The following is a 14,481-nucleotide window of genomic DNA, read 5'->3' as shown; positions in this document are numbered from 1 at the left end:
CCATCATAACTAATGAATTGATGAAGAAAACCAAATCCAGATTTTCTTAGCGAGATAAAAAAAAAAAACAAAACTATAATGCTTCTAAGGAAAACATATCTCCTAAGAATTTTATTGGTAGGTCACAAAAGGTTCTCTGGCCAGGTGCGGTGGCTCACACCTGTAATCCCAGCACTTTGGGAGGCCAAGGTGGACGGATCACTGGAAGTAGGGAGTTTGAGACCAGCCTGACAATGAGAAACCCCGTCTCTATTAAAAATTCCAAATTAGCCTGGCATGGTGCCGCACACCTGTAATCCCAGCTACTCAGAAGGCTGAAGCAGGAAAATCGCTTGAACCTGGGAGGCGGAGGTTGCAGTGAGCTGAGATCATGCCATGGCACTCCAGCCTGGGCAACAAGAGCAAAGCTCCGTCTCAAAAAAAAAAAAAAAAAGAAGTTCTCCAAAGAGGATAAAGTTAAAGTTATCACTTCCATAGTAGGACAAATCACACACTGAAAAGACACACTACTGGGAGGTTAAATAAGATTGAAATTAAGGAGAAAGCCATTCATCATAGGATATCTAAGTTCTATGAGATGCTCAGAAATGAGATCTATGTAAAATAAGGATTTATAAAAGCCTGAAGGATATCAGGAACTAATGATTCAAGAAAGATGGTGTCTAGCCTTTATTACAGCTTGTCAGACCATATATGCATACTGGTCTCTATGCTTATTTCTCCTAGAGTCTGCCTCACTGAGCATGAGTCCTTTGCTTATCTTTTATAATTGTCTCTCAGAAATTATAATAGTTCTCCTTTAGCCAGGGAATTCAGTTTTTTGGCAACCGACTCTTTGCCTAAAAAACCAAAAGCAAGATGGTCAGAGGGGACCATTTCCATCAAGCAAGTGAAGAGCAACCAGATAACCAGTAGTTAAGGAGGGAAATCATAATTAGATTGAAGGGATGGGATTACAGGAGGACTGAAGAAAGCTTTCTCTACCAGAAATAGGGAAGGACTGTAGAAGAGAAAAGAATGGAGGCTTTAGTTTAGAATGTGTGGACTTCAGGTATTTGAATACAGATTCAGAAAAAGGATTAATTCTATAAATACTTTTTGAGTGCTTATTATCGTGCCAAGAAAAATAAAAATGGTAAGACCTGATCTCCACCTTTGAGGAATTCAGAGCCAAATTAGAAGACAATACATAAATAAATAATTCAATTATACTATGGTAAGTGCCATAATTGAGGGACATATAATTACATTCTTCCTGGAGGGGGTGGCCATTTCAAAAAATACTTACACAGTGACAAGAACTAAAGAAGAAAAGTGAAAAAGAATGTTGGTGTAGATACTGGGAGTTAGACCTAGATTCTAATTCTGACTCCATTTGGGTCACCTGAACCACTTAATCTTCTAAGCTTCTTCTCATAGTGTAGAAAGGAAATAATAATCCCCAATATCTTTATTTTACAATGTAGTTGTAAAGATCAAATGAGATCACATATATATGAAAACACTTAAGCTGTGAAATACTGTTAAAGAATATTAAGATATATTTTAATTACCAATTTAATAAAAGACATAGTACTTGACAAAAAATGATGGAATTTGTATGCTTCTTAGTTAACTTGAATTTGAGATACTTTTATTGGTAAAAGATCTAGTGAATCAAATGATGCCAATGAAAACAACTACCAACAACTATCAACTTATGAGGTGCTAGACCTGTGCTAAATGCTTTACATGAATTACTTAATTCTCACAATAATTCTGTGTATAGTACTATTTTCCACATTGTGTGGATTCCAGAGTCCACAACTTAAACTACTATGTTATGGTACACTCTAAGAAAGCAATGGAAGAAAAGATAGAAAGAGCCTGGGATAGTAATAATATCAGGGATCCACTACAATTACTCTTGGGTTGTCTCGATTTCTTGTTATATGAGAAAAATCAAGCCTTTTGTGTCAAGCCAGTGTAGTCCTTAATAATGCATGCTACAGAATAGAGAAGATAAAGAAATCCATAAAGTTTCCTTTAAGTTCGTTGTAGGATTTAAAATTGTTAATTGAAATTTAACATTGTTAAAATTGTGGATCCAAAATTTCCAATTCACTTCAAGGGAGAACTAGAAGACTTGTATTTTAAATAGTTGACTCAACAACTAAAGAAAAACGTGTCACTCACCCAACAACTGCATACTGTTGTCCCTCAACAATAAGAACTTCAGCTGGTTTCCTTTCTTCTGTGGCTAGAGAGTAAAGCAAATAAACAAGAGAGACATGAGTACCAGATGAAACAAAATAATGGAGAAAAAGCTGAAGAAGATAGTTCCTGTTTAAGGCCTAAAACTATCTCATTTCTGAAAATAAACATCTACTTTCTGGGAAACTATCTGGCACATAGTAAATAAAGTATACTGGAAGTTGGAGAGATTTGGATTTGAATACCAGTACTACCAATTACTGGATACATAACTTCGGGGCAATTATTTAACCTCTTTTGAGTATCACTACCTCAATCTATTAAATGTGGACAACAGTGTCTTTCAGGGTTGTTGTTAACAGTAGAAATAATTATTATGAATTGCCTGTCCCTTAGGACTGGCACAAGGTAAATGATCAGCAAATAGTTTTTTAAAAAGTTACTAGGTTTGGAAAGGCAGAACTAGCATTTAAATTGGTTGTCTTTACTATTATCATTATTGAATACAAGTTAATTTCTAAATTTGATGGAAAGATATATATTTAATTTTTAATACTTTAACCCAGAAGTTATTTTCAGCATGTGATATTTCTTTAAACAAAATTCAAGATATTGAGGTGAAAAGAACAGTGGACTGGATTGTATCCTGGATAAGCCAAATTGATTAGATCACCATAGGCAACTCATTATGCTTCCCTAAGCTTCAAGGCCCTCTGGGATTTATATATACATTTGAATATTTGAGAGCTATATATATTCCAATCACAATTTACTACATATGTCAGATGTATATTTTTTGAGGGTAAGGACTGTGTCTTCACCACTTCTCTATATTACAGAGAAGTGGCATAGCATAGTAGAAAAGAGAAATGGCCCTAAAGTCAGTCTGCCTGGACTGGAATCCCAGCTCTACCACTTCCTAGCTATGTAAACTTAGGCAAGTTGCTTAACCTCTTTATGCCTTAGTTTCTAAATTTGTAAAATAGGAATATTAATAATGTCTAGCTCATGGACCTGTAAATGAGATAACACCTGTAAAATACTTAGAACAAAACAGTGTAAGTAAATACTCAAATAATATTAGCTGCTATCCAGTAACCTTCATTTCTCCAATGCCTAGATGAATGGCTAGTAACCCAATTAATATATCATGGATAAATGGATAACAATCCAGGATCCTTAACTTGAAAAGAACTAGTAAAATGTTAATGGACTTCTAATAGCATACACCTATGCTATTAAGAGAGGAAAAAAAAGACTGAGAAGAAAGGTATGTAAGAGAAACCTCCTACCATCAATATCCTCCAAAGAAGTGAAAATAAATAGTTCATGGTTCAAACAAAATACACAATTAATTCAATTGTTCCACATTTATGATTTTAATTCAGAAATCACTCTGTTTGCTTAACAGTGGAATCAAAAGACCATGAGCTGTTCAGGGACAGAAAATATATCCTAGTCATCTAGCACACCACCTCACATAGAGAGAAGTCAATTAAATATAGATTGAAAGACTAGATGAGTGATAAGTCTTATAATTTTAAACTAGCGATTTAGAATGGTCAGAGTGTTTTATTTTTCCATCAGCTCTTGCTAGTTGAATGCTTTAGTTGTGCCAATATCATACAGTTAGAAAACTCTACCACCCAATGCTATTACCTATTAAAAACTGTCATATGACAAAACTTTACCTAATTTCTTCAATTCTTCTCTCTGCCCTATATCAACTAATCTATTTTATACTTGTCCTTAACCCTCTTCTCCTTATCACAGGGGCAGAAGTAGTAGCCTTTCTCTTAAACTCTGGATTCGATTCCATGCACCTTGCCCCATAAATCACCTTCCCTCTCTAACTTCTTTAGCTATTATTTTGTCACTCACTTTTCCTTCACAACCAAATCTGTTGAAAAAGTAGTCTACACTTGTCTACCCTTCCTCACTTTTCCAGTTACTAAGCACTGAACTGCAATTTGACTATCACTCCACTGAATTACTGAGATTGTAAATGATCTATGCATCAAACTAATGGTTACTGTTTGTATTTTACTAAAGTCTTTCTCTTGCAGTCTAGTTGCATTTTGTGCGAATGTGAAGTATACAATTTAAAAATATTTGTGTAGAAATGTAAAACTTTGATTAAATGCATAAAATTTGAAATAGTGCAACTACCTCCTCTATTAGAAATACTCAAGAATTTCATAATTGTAAATCTTATAGAATTATTGTAAATAAATTTACACTATTATCACATGATGACTCTACCTGAACTAGTGTACAAAAGTATTTCCCAGCCATCTCTTCCATATGAAAACTCAACTGGTATTCGATACCAGTGACAACTCTCTCATCATTTTACTTCTATGTTCTAGATTTCTCTCTACCTATGTGGTTCTTCCTTTTTTGTCCCCTTCATGGTTTTCTTTCTTTACGTTTGGATTTTCGCTATCGTGCAACTAGATTGCTTATACATTTTTTGGTTTTGTACATTAGACTTAGCCTCTTTAAAGCAGAATTATAGCTGTTATCTCTGTCTCAATTCTGTCTCAATATAGGACACAAAGTAGAAGCTAACTAGTGCTTACTCAATACACGTATGTAAACAATATGGTACAGTAGCTAAGAACATAGCTATGAAATTATATAAAGCTGGTTTCAAATCCCAACTCATCATTTGTATAAAAATTCCTTAACCCTTCTGAGCCTCAAGGCTCCTCACTGTTACACAAAGTAACAATAGTACCTGTATAACAGATCGTTGTGAGAATGAACTGGAGTAATGCATGTAAAAAACATGGTCCAGTGTCTGGCATACGGTTATTACACACAATAAATATTTGAAATCATTATTATAAATTACCACAGGTTTCCTGTCAAGTATTTACTAAGCTGGAAATATTGGTTCTAGCTTTGAAATAGGCATTGTCAATTAAAGAAATATTAAGCATTAATACAAAATGAATAAACAATATAAAATTGAAAGAGAATGTGTGAAGGAATACACATACTTCCTGATTTTTTTTCAGGTAAAGCAATCTTCCCATCTGATATAGAATCAACAAGATCCTGAAATTCTGCAGGAACATCTGCTTGCTTCCAGCGCTCATTGTCTAAGAGGAGGCTAGTCCACAGTAAAGAGAAAAGAAGGTAAACTTTAACATTTCAATACCATCTTCCTTGGTTTAAAAGAAAAGGAAGAAGAGCTGAGTGAGAACATAAGACCTAAAAAGTGCTGAACACTTTAATAAACTGGAATCATTCATAAGCAGGACCAATACTTAGAAAATAGTTCTCTTTTTATATCTCAGCCTAAACAAAAAGAATGATGAAACAATTTACTTAACTTTGAGTGGCAAAAAAAGTCAACTTACTGAGGATCTTCCTGATAAGTATTTTAATAGAAGTAAGCATTCTAACTCAGCTTTGAAAAGCCAAGAAATGTGATTTTAATTCCACAATCTGCCTTTAATTAAAAAAACCTTTATCAGGCATTTTCACTGGCCAATTAAATTTACTCTTTTAAATAGAACTGTGTTTCACAAAGAAAAATGAAAAAATCAAAGAACAGAACAGACATGGTGATGATACCTGAGCTTGGTTTTTCTCTCTTCATGAAACCTATTTACAAACTTATTAGCTTGGCTCTGAAGTGCTCCAAGTAACGACATGCTTTTTCTTCCACAGATCTGTTCGGTGTCTAAAATGAATGTTTCCATTAATCTAGAAAGTGTTATGAATTCCATGGAATTTAGCTTCTCAAGAAAACCATCCTAAATTTTAATACAAAAATCATGAGAGTTAGTGTAACACCAAACTGAGTTATGAAACCAAGTTAGTTTAACAATAATTATAATATATTTTTTATTTTAATAATATTTCCCAATACTTCAGACTCAGAAATTGAGCATGAAATGCTTAAGAGGTCCAAATTTGATTCTGATCCCTTTATAACTAATATAGTAGTTCAAATGAATTTAGATCATACTATAAAATTTTCACAATGTTGGAGTTTTATTATAAACTTGTTTAACTACATATATTTAGGTATACATATATACATATACATATATATGTAAAACATTAATTTCAAATTAGTTATTAACATATATTTCAAGTCATTTAATCATTTATCTGAAAATATTGCTTTAATAATTCCTATTTCTTTTATTTAGATTATTTTATATCTCAACATCTCCCTAGTAGACCACATTAGTGGTAACACTGACTAGGTCATTACATTACATTAAATGTTAAAAATATAATATACATTATGGGGAACACAGGAAGCAAAGACATAATTCCAGATCTTCAAAATTATTATGTATAAAATATAAAATATATAAAGCTTTATGAAAATAACTACCTTTGCTCTTGACATGAGAAATTTGACAGCTCGATCATGGCATATATCTGAGGCACTATATAATAATTCCTGGATATTATTTGCCAGCTTTCCTAGCTCTGAGTCAGTTAATTTCATGTCTTCACTAACCCTGAAAATGATAAAGTAAGATTTAGTCCGGGAAAGTTGTAAACATAGTATTCTCCATAGGTGACCTATCAATAAAAAGGATGAAAAAGCTATAAAATTCACATTTGAAGAAAATTTCTATGATGTACCAAATATCTTATAGTTTTTATAGTGAAATATTACTTAAACATGCTCAGGAAATACAACTACATCTAGCTATTGTTTGTTTTGAGACATGGTCTTGCTCTGTCACCCAGGCTGGAGTGCAGTGGCACATTCAGAGCTTACTGAAACCTCAAACTCCTAGTCTCAAGTGAACTCCCTACCTCAGCCTCCCAAGTAGCTAGGACTACAGATATGCACTACCACACCTGGCTAATCTTTTTGGAAAATTTTGTAGAGACAGAGTATTGCTACAATGCCCAGGGTGGTCTCAAATATCCCTGGCCTCAAGCAATCCTCGGCCTCCCAAAGTGCTAGGCTTACAAGTGTGAGCCACTGTGCCCAACCACAAATGTATTTTATCATAACCTTAAATAAGAATTTTCATTCTCCACTGTAGTATTTTTAACACTTAGTTCAGACTCCAATTGGAAAGTCTGCAGAAACCATAGCAAAATTAAATTTTTAGATTAGGTACAAGGTAGTAGCTATGTCAGGGGACAGTTGTGCATAGGCACTTAGGATGATACAGTGGCGGCAAAAGAGGGAAGGAATGTTATTTCATGAAAAACAGACTCTCTTTTTACTTATAATTATGAATGAGTATAAATATTCAGTTCAACTGAACTAGTATTTACTAAGCATTTACTGTGCTTAAGTGCTAGGCACTAGAGGGAATATAACAGGTTTCTGCTTTCAAGGAACGTAAACTCAAAGAGGAGTATTTGTAAGACATAATGTACTTTTTTTCAATTTTGAGGGGAAATGTAAAACTTTCTGTTTTTAAACATTTTCCCCCAGGGGCATATATAAAGACCAATGATTCCATGCCATCAGTTCAGTTTAGTGTTACCATGAGCCAAGTTAAGTACCTTAACATCATTTTTCTCTCTTTCAGTTGAATAAAAATACTTTTCAAAGATACTACAAAGAGACTCTGGTGTATATTGCTTTGAGGTAAACTACCATTCTAATTGGTTATGGTATTAAAGAAGGTTATTACCTGCTATCCTTCAAAATCATAGTATCACCAAATTTGTTTACTAATGCTTCAAAATAACAGAGGAATTAATATTCTTAAAGTACTCTCAGAAACATTATCTTGTTTGGTTCTCACACTCTGAGGTAGGTAAATAAATAACTACCTATGGAGGAGAACACTGAATCTTAGAAAGTTGAAGTGACCTAGAGAGTAGAACTAGAACCCAGAATCAGTCTACTTCTAATCGAGTAAGCTTCCTCTGCTCTGACATTTATTTCTACATAAACAGTCTAGTGGTATTTCAAAACAGAATACCTGCAAAATTCTTGCTTAAATTTCAAAGTCAACTTTACTATTGAAGTAAATTTTTAATTCCTGAAAGATTACTTACAATTTCCCCCATGTAACAGAATGATTAATGAATTTGAAACTCTTGACAATACGCTACCAATTCACAAAAATATAAACAGGAAATAGCAAATAAAAACAACTCAAGTCCTTAAAAAAAATACAGTGAATTAATCCAAAAAGCCACAAAGTTAGTTTTTAAAAATCATTTCATTCATTGTAATTCTGCTTTTAAAAAGATTTTTTGGGACCCAGGCACAGTGGCTCACATCTGTAATCCCAGCACTTTGGGAGACCGAGACCATCCCGGCTAACACATGGTGAAACCCCATCTCTACTAAAAATACAAAAAAATAAGCCGGGCATGGTGGGCGCCTGTAGTCCCAGCTACTTGGGAGGCTGAGGCAGGAGAATGGCATGAAACCGGGAGGCGGAGCTTGCAGTGAGCCGAGATCGCGCCACTGCACTCCAGCCTGGGCGAAGGAGCGAGGAAAAAAAAAGAAAAAAAAAAAAAAGATTTGCTATTTTTTAACTTCAGTTAGATCTCTAACTTTCACGTTAATAGGAAAAAAGCAAACAAACTCAAACATAATCCTGCAATTCTACTTCTGGGTATACATCCAAAATAACTGAAAGTAAGATCTCTAGTATTTATATGTACACTCAAATTCATAACAGCACTATTCAAAACAGCCAGGACGTGGAAGCAACCCAAGTGTCAACTAACGGATGAAGAGATAAACAAAATGTGATATACACATACACATCTTGTATGTATGTATCACATACATGTGAATGGAATATTATTCAGCCTTAAAAGGGAAGGAAATTTTGATATATGCTACAACATGGATGAAACTTGAGGACATTATGCTCTGCAACTCTAATTTTTTCCATTGTTTTTCTTTTCCTATTTCCTGCCTAGAAAAGTATTTCCTATTTTGTGCCCATATTTGCACTGCAATAAACTTACAAAATTGCAGGTTATTTTGAAGTAAGAAAACAGGGAAAATCTACCACTAAAAAAGTTAAAACATCAGATGTATTTCTGCATGTTCTATATCAGTGATTCAATTATATACTGCAAACACACTTGCTACAGGAATAGTCAGGGCCCTTGTATGAAAGAACTAGTTAGACTCACACATATAAATAAACTCAATTCATTGCCCCTTTGGGTTTGGTAGTTCCCAGACATTTATGTGCCTACTGAACATAGAAAGAACCATCTGCAGAACCTATGCTTCATGCTGTAGGAGGATGTGATTGGGGAAAGCCAGAGAAGGTTCAATGTATAAAGTGAGCCACAATGGAGGTAGGAGGGGAAAAATCAAAACTGTGAGACTGCATCCAGTTTAAAAGGATCTCAAATGGTGTGGCAGAAAGCTAACTATCTTTCAGTATCTGTTCTCTCTTTTGCCACAATGACAGCTCTAGCTGGGCAAATAGTCCACAAGCTAAAGACTTATTTCTCAAGCTTCCCTTATAGCTAGACATAGTCACGTAATTATGCTGGCCACTGGGATGTGAGTGGAAGTAATAAGTACAAATTCTGGATTGTGCTTGTTTTTAAAAAGAAAGAAAAAAATATAAACATATATGTGAAGGTAACAGAGAACTAACAAATCTAAAATGTATATGGATTCGTAAAAGACCAAGAAGAGCTGAGGCAATCCTAAAGAAGAAAAAGTAGGAGAAATTACTCTCGCAGATATTAATACGGATTAAAAATCTACAGTTGCTGGGCATGTGATTCATGCCCAGCACTCTGGGAGGTTGACACAGGAGGATCACTTGAGGCCAGGAGTGACCAGCCTGGGCAACATAGTAAGACCCAATCTGTACAAACAAATTATTTAAGAAAACAAAAGCTATAGTAACTATAGTAACTATGACAATTTTACTTAATGGTACTGGTGTAAAGACAGAAAAATGAACGAAATAGAGTGCAGAAACAGATATACCTATCTGAATATTTGGTTTACGGCAAGAGTGACATTATAGAGCAGTAGGAAAGACAACCTTTTCAATAAATGGTGCAAGGTCAAAAACATATCCATATGGGAAAAAAATCTTAACCCTCATACTAAACATAAAAATCAATTCTAGATGGACTGTAGGTCTTAATGTGAAAAAGACAGTAACAAAGTTTCTAGACAGTAACCAAAAAATATCTTCAAGTCTTTAAAGTAGGGAAAGATTTCTTAAATAGGACACAAAGAAGCATAAATCATAAAGGAAAGTAATGAATCACAGAATTATATTAAGACCTTCTGTTCACCAAAAAACCCAGTAAGAATGAAAAGTCAATACAGAAAGTGGGAGAAGATATCTGCAATATGGACAACTGGCAAAAGGTCTGTGCTGACATAACATAAAGAACCTTCATAAATCAATATAAACCAACAGAAAAATGGGTAAAGGCCTTGAATAGCCACTTCATAGAAGAGGATATCCCAGCAGCCAATGAATGTATGAAAAGGTGCTCTCCTATCAATCATCAGGGAAATAAAATGACTACACTTGCGACATACCCAACAAAACGGCTAACGTGTAAAAGACTGATAATATCAAGAGTGAAGGAAGATGTGGAGTGACACAAACTGTTCCACACTTCTGAGGGGAGCGTAACTGAGTATAATCACTTTGAGAAATTGTCGGCATTAGCTAAATTAACCATTCACATACTGTGTTTCCAGGTATATACTCAACAGAAATGCTTGTAACATGTGCATCAAAGGTATCTAGAAGAATGTTCATGATAATCCAAAATGAAAACCCAAATCTTATCAAAAGTAAAATACATACATACATTGTAGTGTATCATAAAATGGATTATTTGTACAGAAAAGATAAAATCACTGCTACATGCAACAACCTGGATAGATATCACAACTGTAATGCTGAATGAAAGAAATCAGAGACAAAAGAGCAAATATATGATTCCATTAAGTTTAAAAACTGGAAAAACCAATTGTTTTAATGGTTTCCTATGGGAAGGAGTAGTAGAGTATTACAGTGGCAAGAGGGGCTTCTGAAGAGCTGGTAAAGTTATATTTCTTGAGGTGGGTGACAATTACACCAACAAATTCACCTTGTGCTAGTTAATTGAGCTGAGCACTTTATAATTGCTACATCTTCCCATATGTGCCTTATGTTCCAAACGGATCATGAAAGGGCTAAGAGGAAGATGAATATAAATGATACTTGAAGCTGGAAGGTGGGCTTAGTTCTACCCAAATTACATGGCTGTTGTTAAAATGTTTAAAAAGCAAAACAAAGTAAGCAAGGTATCAGCCCTTTGTCCTCTCCTTCCTGCTGCTAGGGATGAAAATGAAATGCTAAAAGCTAGAACAGCCACCTTAGACACAGATGGAAACTACGCACTGAGAATGGTAGAACTGTCTTCTCAGCTGACGACCTCTTACCTCTGAAATGTTACATGAAATATAAATATAAAAATATATAAATATAAAAATAAATTTTACATTGTTTAAGCTACAGAGTTTCTACATCTCTTTTTATAGCAGTTTTAGACTGCACCCTAACTAGTAAATGTGAAAATACTAGCCTGCACACAGAAGAAACTTTATTAAGTTTCTTATATTAAGTAAACTTTATTAAGTAAGCTCAGGGTTTGGTTTGTTTGTACTGAAGAGCAGTGTTATAGCTGACTTTGTTGTAACTGTGACCTTTATGAGCTCCAGGACCATAAGTTGACTTTTATAAAGTACTGAGTTGACCGGTCGCTTCCAAGATGGCTGAACAGGAACAGCTTCGGTCTATAGCTATCAGCGAGATTGATGCAGAAGATGGGTGATTTCTGCATTTCCAACTGAGGTACCTGGTTCATCTCATTGGGACTGGTTGGAAAGTGGGTGCAGCCCACAGAGGTTGAGCTGAAGCAGGGCGGGGCATTGCTTCACCTGGGAAGTGCAAGGGGTCGGGGGATTTCCCTTTCCTAGTCAAGAGAAGACGTGAGTGACTGTACCTGTAAAAGTGGGACACTCCTTCCCAAATACTGTGCTTTTCCCATGGTCTTTGCAACCGGCAGACCTGGAGATCCCCTCCTGTGCCTGGCTCGGTGGGTCCCACACCCACGGAGTCTTGCTCACTGGTAGCACAGGAGTTTGAGATTGACTTGGGACACAGGAGCTTGGTGGGGGAAGGGGCATCTGCCATTGCTGAGGCTTGAGTAGGCAGTTGTATGCTCACAGTGTAAACAAAGCAGCAGGGAAGCTCGAACTGGGTGGAGCCCACTGCACCTCAGCAACACCTACTGCCTCTCTGGATTCCACCCCTCTGGGGAGGGAATAGCTGAACAAAAGGCAGCAGCTTCTCCAGACTTCAACGTCCCTGCCTGAGAGTTCTGAAGAGAGCAGTGGTTCTCCCGGCACAGCGTTCAAGCTCTGATAACAGACAGACTGCCTCCTCAAGTGGATCCCTGGCCCCCGTGTAGCCTGACTGGGAAACACCTCCTAGTAGGGGCCAACAGACACCTCAAACAGGCAGGTGCCCCTCTGGGACGAAGCTTCCAAAGGAAGGATCAGGCAGCAATATTTGCTGTTCTGCAGCCTCTGTTGGTGATACCCAGGCAAACAGGGCCTGGAGTGGACCTCAAGCAAACTCCAACAGACCTGCAGTTGAGGGCGTGACTGCTAGAAAGAAAATTAACAAACAAAAGAATAGCATCAACATCAACAAAAAGGACATCCACACCAAAATCCCTTCGATAGGTCACCAACATCAAAAACCAAAGGTAGATAAAACCAAAAAGATGAGGAGAAACCAGAGCAGAAAAGCTGAAAACTCCAAAAGCCAAAATACCTTTTCTCCTCCAAAGGAATACAATTCCTCGCCAGCAAGGGAACAAAACTGGATGGAGAATGAGTTTGACGAGCTGAGAAGTAGGTTTCAGAAGGTCAGTAATAACAAACTTCTCCAAGCTAAAGGAGCATGTTCTAGCCCATCACGAGAAAGCTAAAAACCTTGAAAAAGGATTAGATGAATGGCTAACTAGAATAACCAGTCTAGAGAAGAGCTTAAATGACCTGCTGGAGCTGAAAACCACAGTATGAAAACTTTGTGAAGCATACACAGCTTCAATAGCGGATTCGATCAAGCAGAACAAAGGATATCAGTGACTGAAGACCAAATTAGTGAAATAAAGCGAGAAGACAAGATTAGAGAAAAAAGAGTGAAAAGAAATGAACAAAGCCTCCAAGAAATATGGGACTATGTGAAAAGACCAAATCTATGCTTGACTGGTGTACCTGAAAGTGACAGGGAAAGTGGAACCAAGTTAGGAAACACTCTTCAGGATATTATCCAGGAGAACTTCCCCAACCTAACAAGGCAGGCCAACATTCACATTCAGGAAACAGAGAACACCACAGAGATACTTCTTGAGAAGAGAAACTCCAAGACACGTAATTGTCAGATTAACCAAGGTTGAAAGGAAGGAAAAAATGTTAAGGGCAGCCAGAGAAAAAGATCAGGTTACCCACGAAGGGAAGCCCATCAGACTAACAGCAGATCTCTCTGCAGAAATCCTACAAACCAGAAGAGAGTGGGGGCCAAGATTCATCATTCTTAAAGAATTTTCAACCCAGAATTTCATATCCAGCCAAACTAAAGCTAAGCTTCATAAGTGAAGGAGAAATAAAATCCTTTACATATAAGCAAATGCTGAGAGACTCTGTCACCACCAGGCCTGCCTTACAAGAGCTCCTGAAGGAAGCACTAAACATGGATAGGAACAACTGGTACCAGCCACTGCAAAAACATGCCAAATTGTAAAGACCTTCGATGCTAGGAAGAAACTGCATCAACTAATGGGCGAAATAACCAGCTAGCATCATAATGACAGGATCAAATTCACACATAACAATATCAACCTTAAATGTAAATGGGATAAATGCCCCAAATAAAAGACACAGACTGGCAAATTGGATAAAGAGTCAAGACCCATTGATGTGCTACATTCAGGAGACTCATCTCACATGCAAAGATACACATAGGCTCAAAATAAAAGGATGGAGGAAGATCTACCAAGCAAATGGAAAGCAAACAAACAAAAAAGCAGCAGGGGGGTTGCAATCCTGGTCTCTGATAAAACAGACTTTAAACCAACAAAAATCAAAAGAGACAAAGCCATTATATAATGATAAAGGGATCAATTCAACAAGAAGAACTAACTATCCTAAATATATATGCATCCAATACAGGAACATCCAGATTCATAAAGCAAGTCCTTAGAGACCTACAAAGATACTTAGACTCCCATACAATAATAATGGGAGACGTTAATACCCCACTGTCAACATCA

The 14,481-nt window shown here is 36.2% G+C and overlaps 1 protein-coding gene across 3 annotated transcripts in view; it reads right to left on the bottom strand.

The window, feature by feature from the left end:
* The window catches only part of VPS54 (vacuolar protein sorting 54 homolog (S. cerevisiae)), a 105,128-nt gene that overhangs the window by 24,652 nt on the left and 65,995 nt on the right, over positions 1 to 14,481 (bottom strand). For all 3 annotated transcript variants that reach the window (XM_011944623.1, XM_011944630.1, XM_011944635.1), the window contains 4 exons: positions 6,554 to 6,683; positions 5,779 to 5,960; positions 5,199 to 5,311; positions 2,176 to 2,239 (listed from right to left, as the gene is read on the bottom strand). In XM_011944623.1, the coding sequence (XP_011800013.1) occupies positions 2,176 to 2,239; positions 5,199 to 5,311; positions 5,779 to 5,960; positions 6,554 to 6,683 (489 nt within the window). The remainder of the gene's footprint in view (positions 1 to 2,175; positions 2,240 to 5,198; positions 5,312 to 5,778; positions 5,961 to 6,553; positions 6,684 to 14,481) is intronic.

This window comes from Colobus angolensis, unplaced genomic scaffold (assembly GCF_000951035.1).
Source record: "Colobus angolensis palliatus isolate OR3802 unplaced genomic scaffold, Cang.pa_1.0 Scaffold105, whole genome shotgun sequence".
NCBI classification, from domain to species: domain Eukaryota; kingdom Metazoa; phylum Chordata; class Mammalia; order Primates; family Cercopithecidae; genus Colobus; species Colobus angolensis.
The sequence above is the reverse complement of the archived record's forward strand: the minus strand, read 5'-3'. Positions and strand labels throughout refer to the sequence as shown.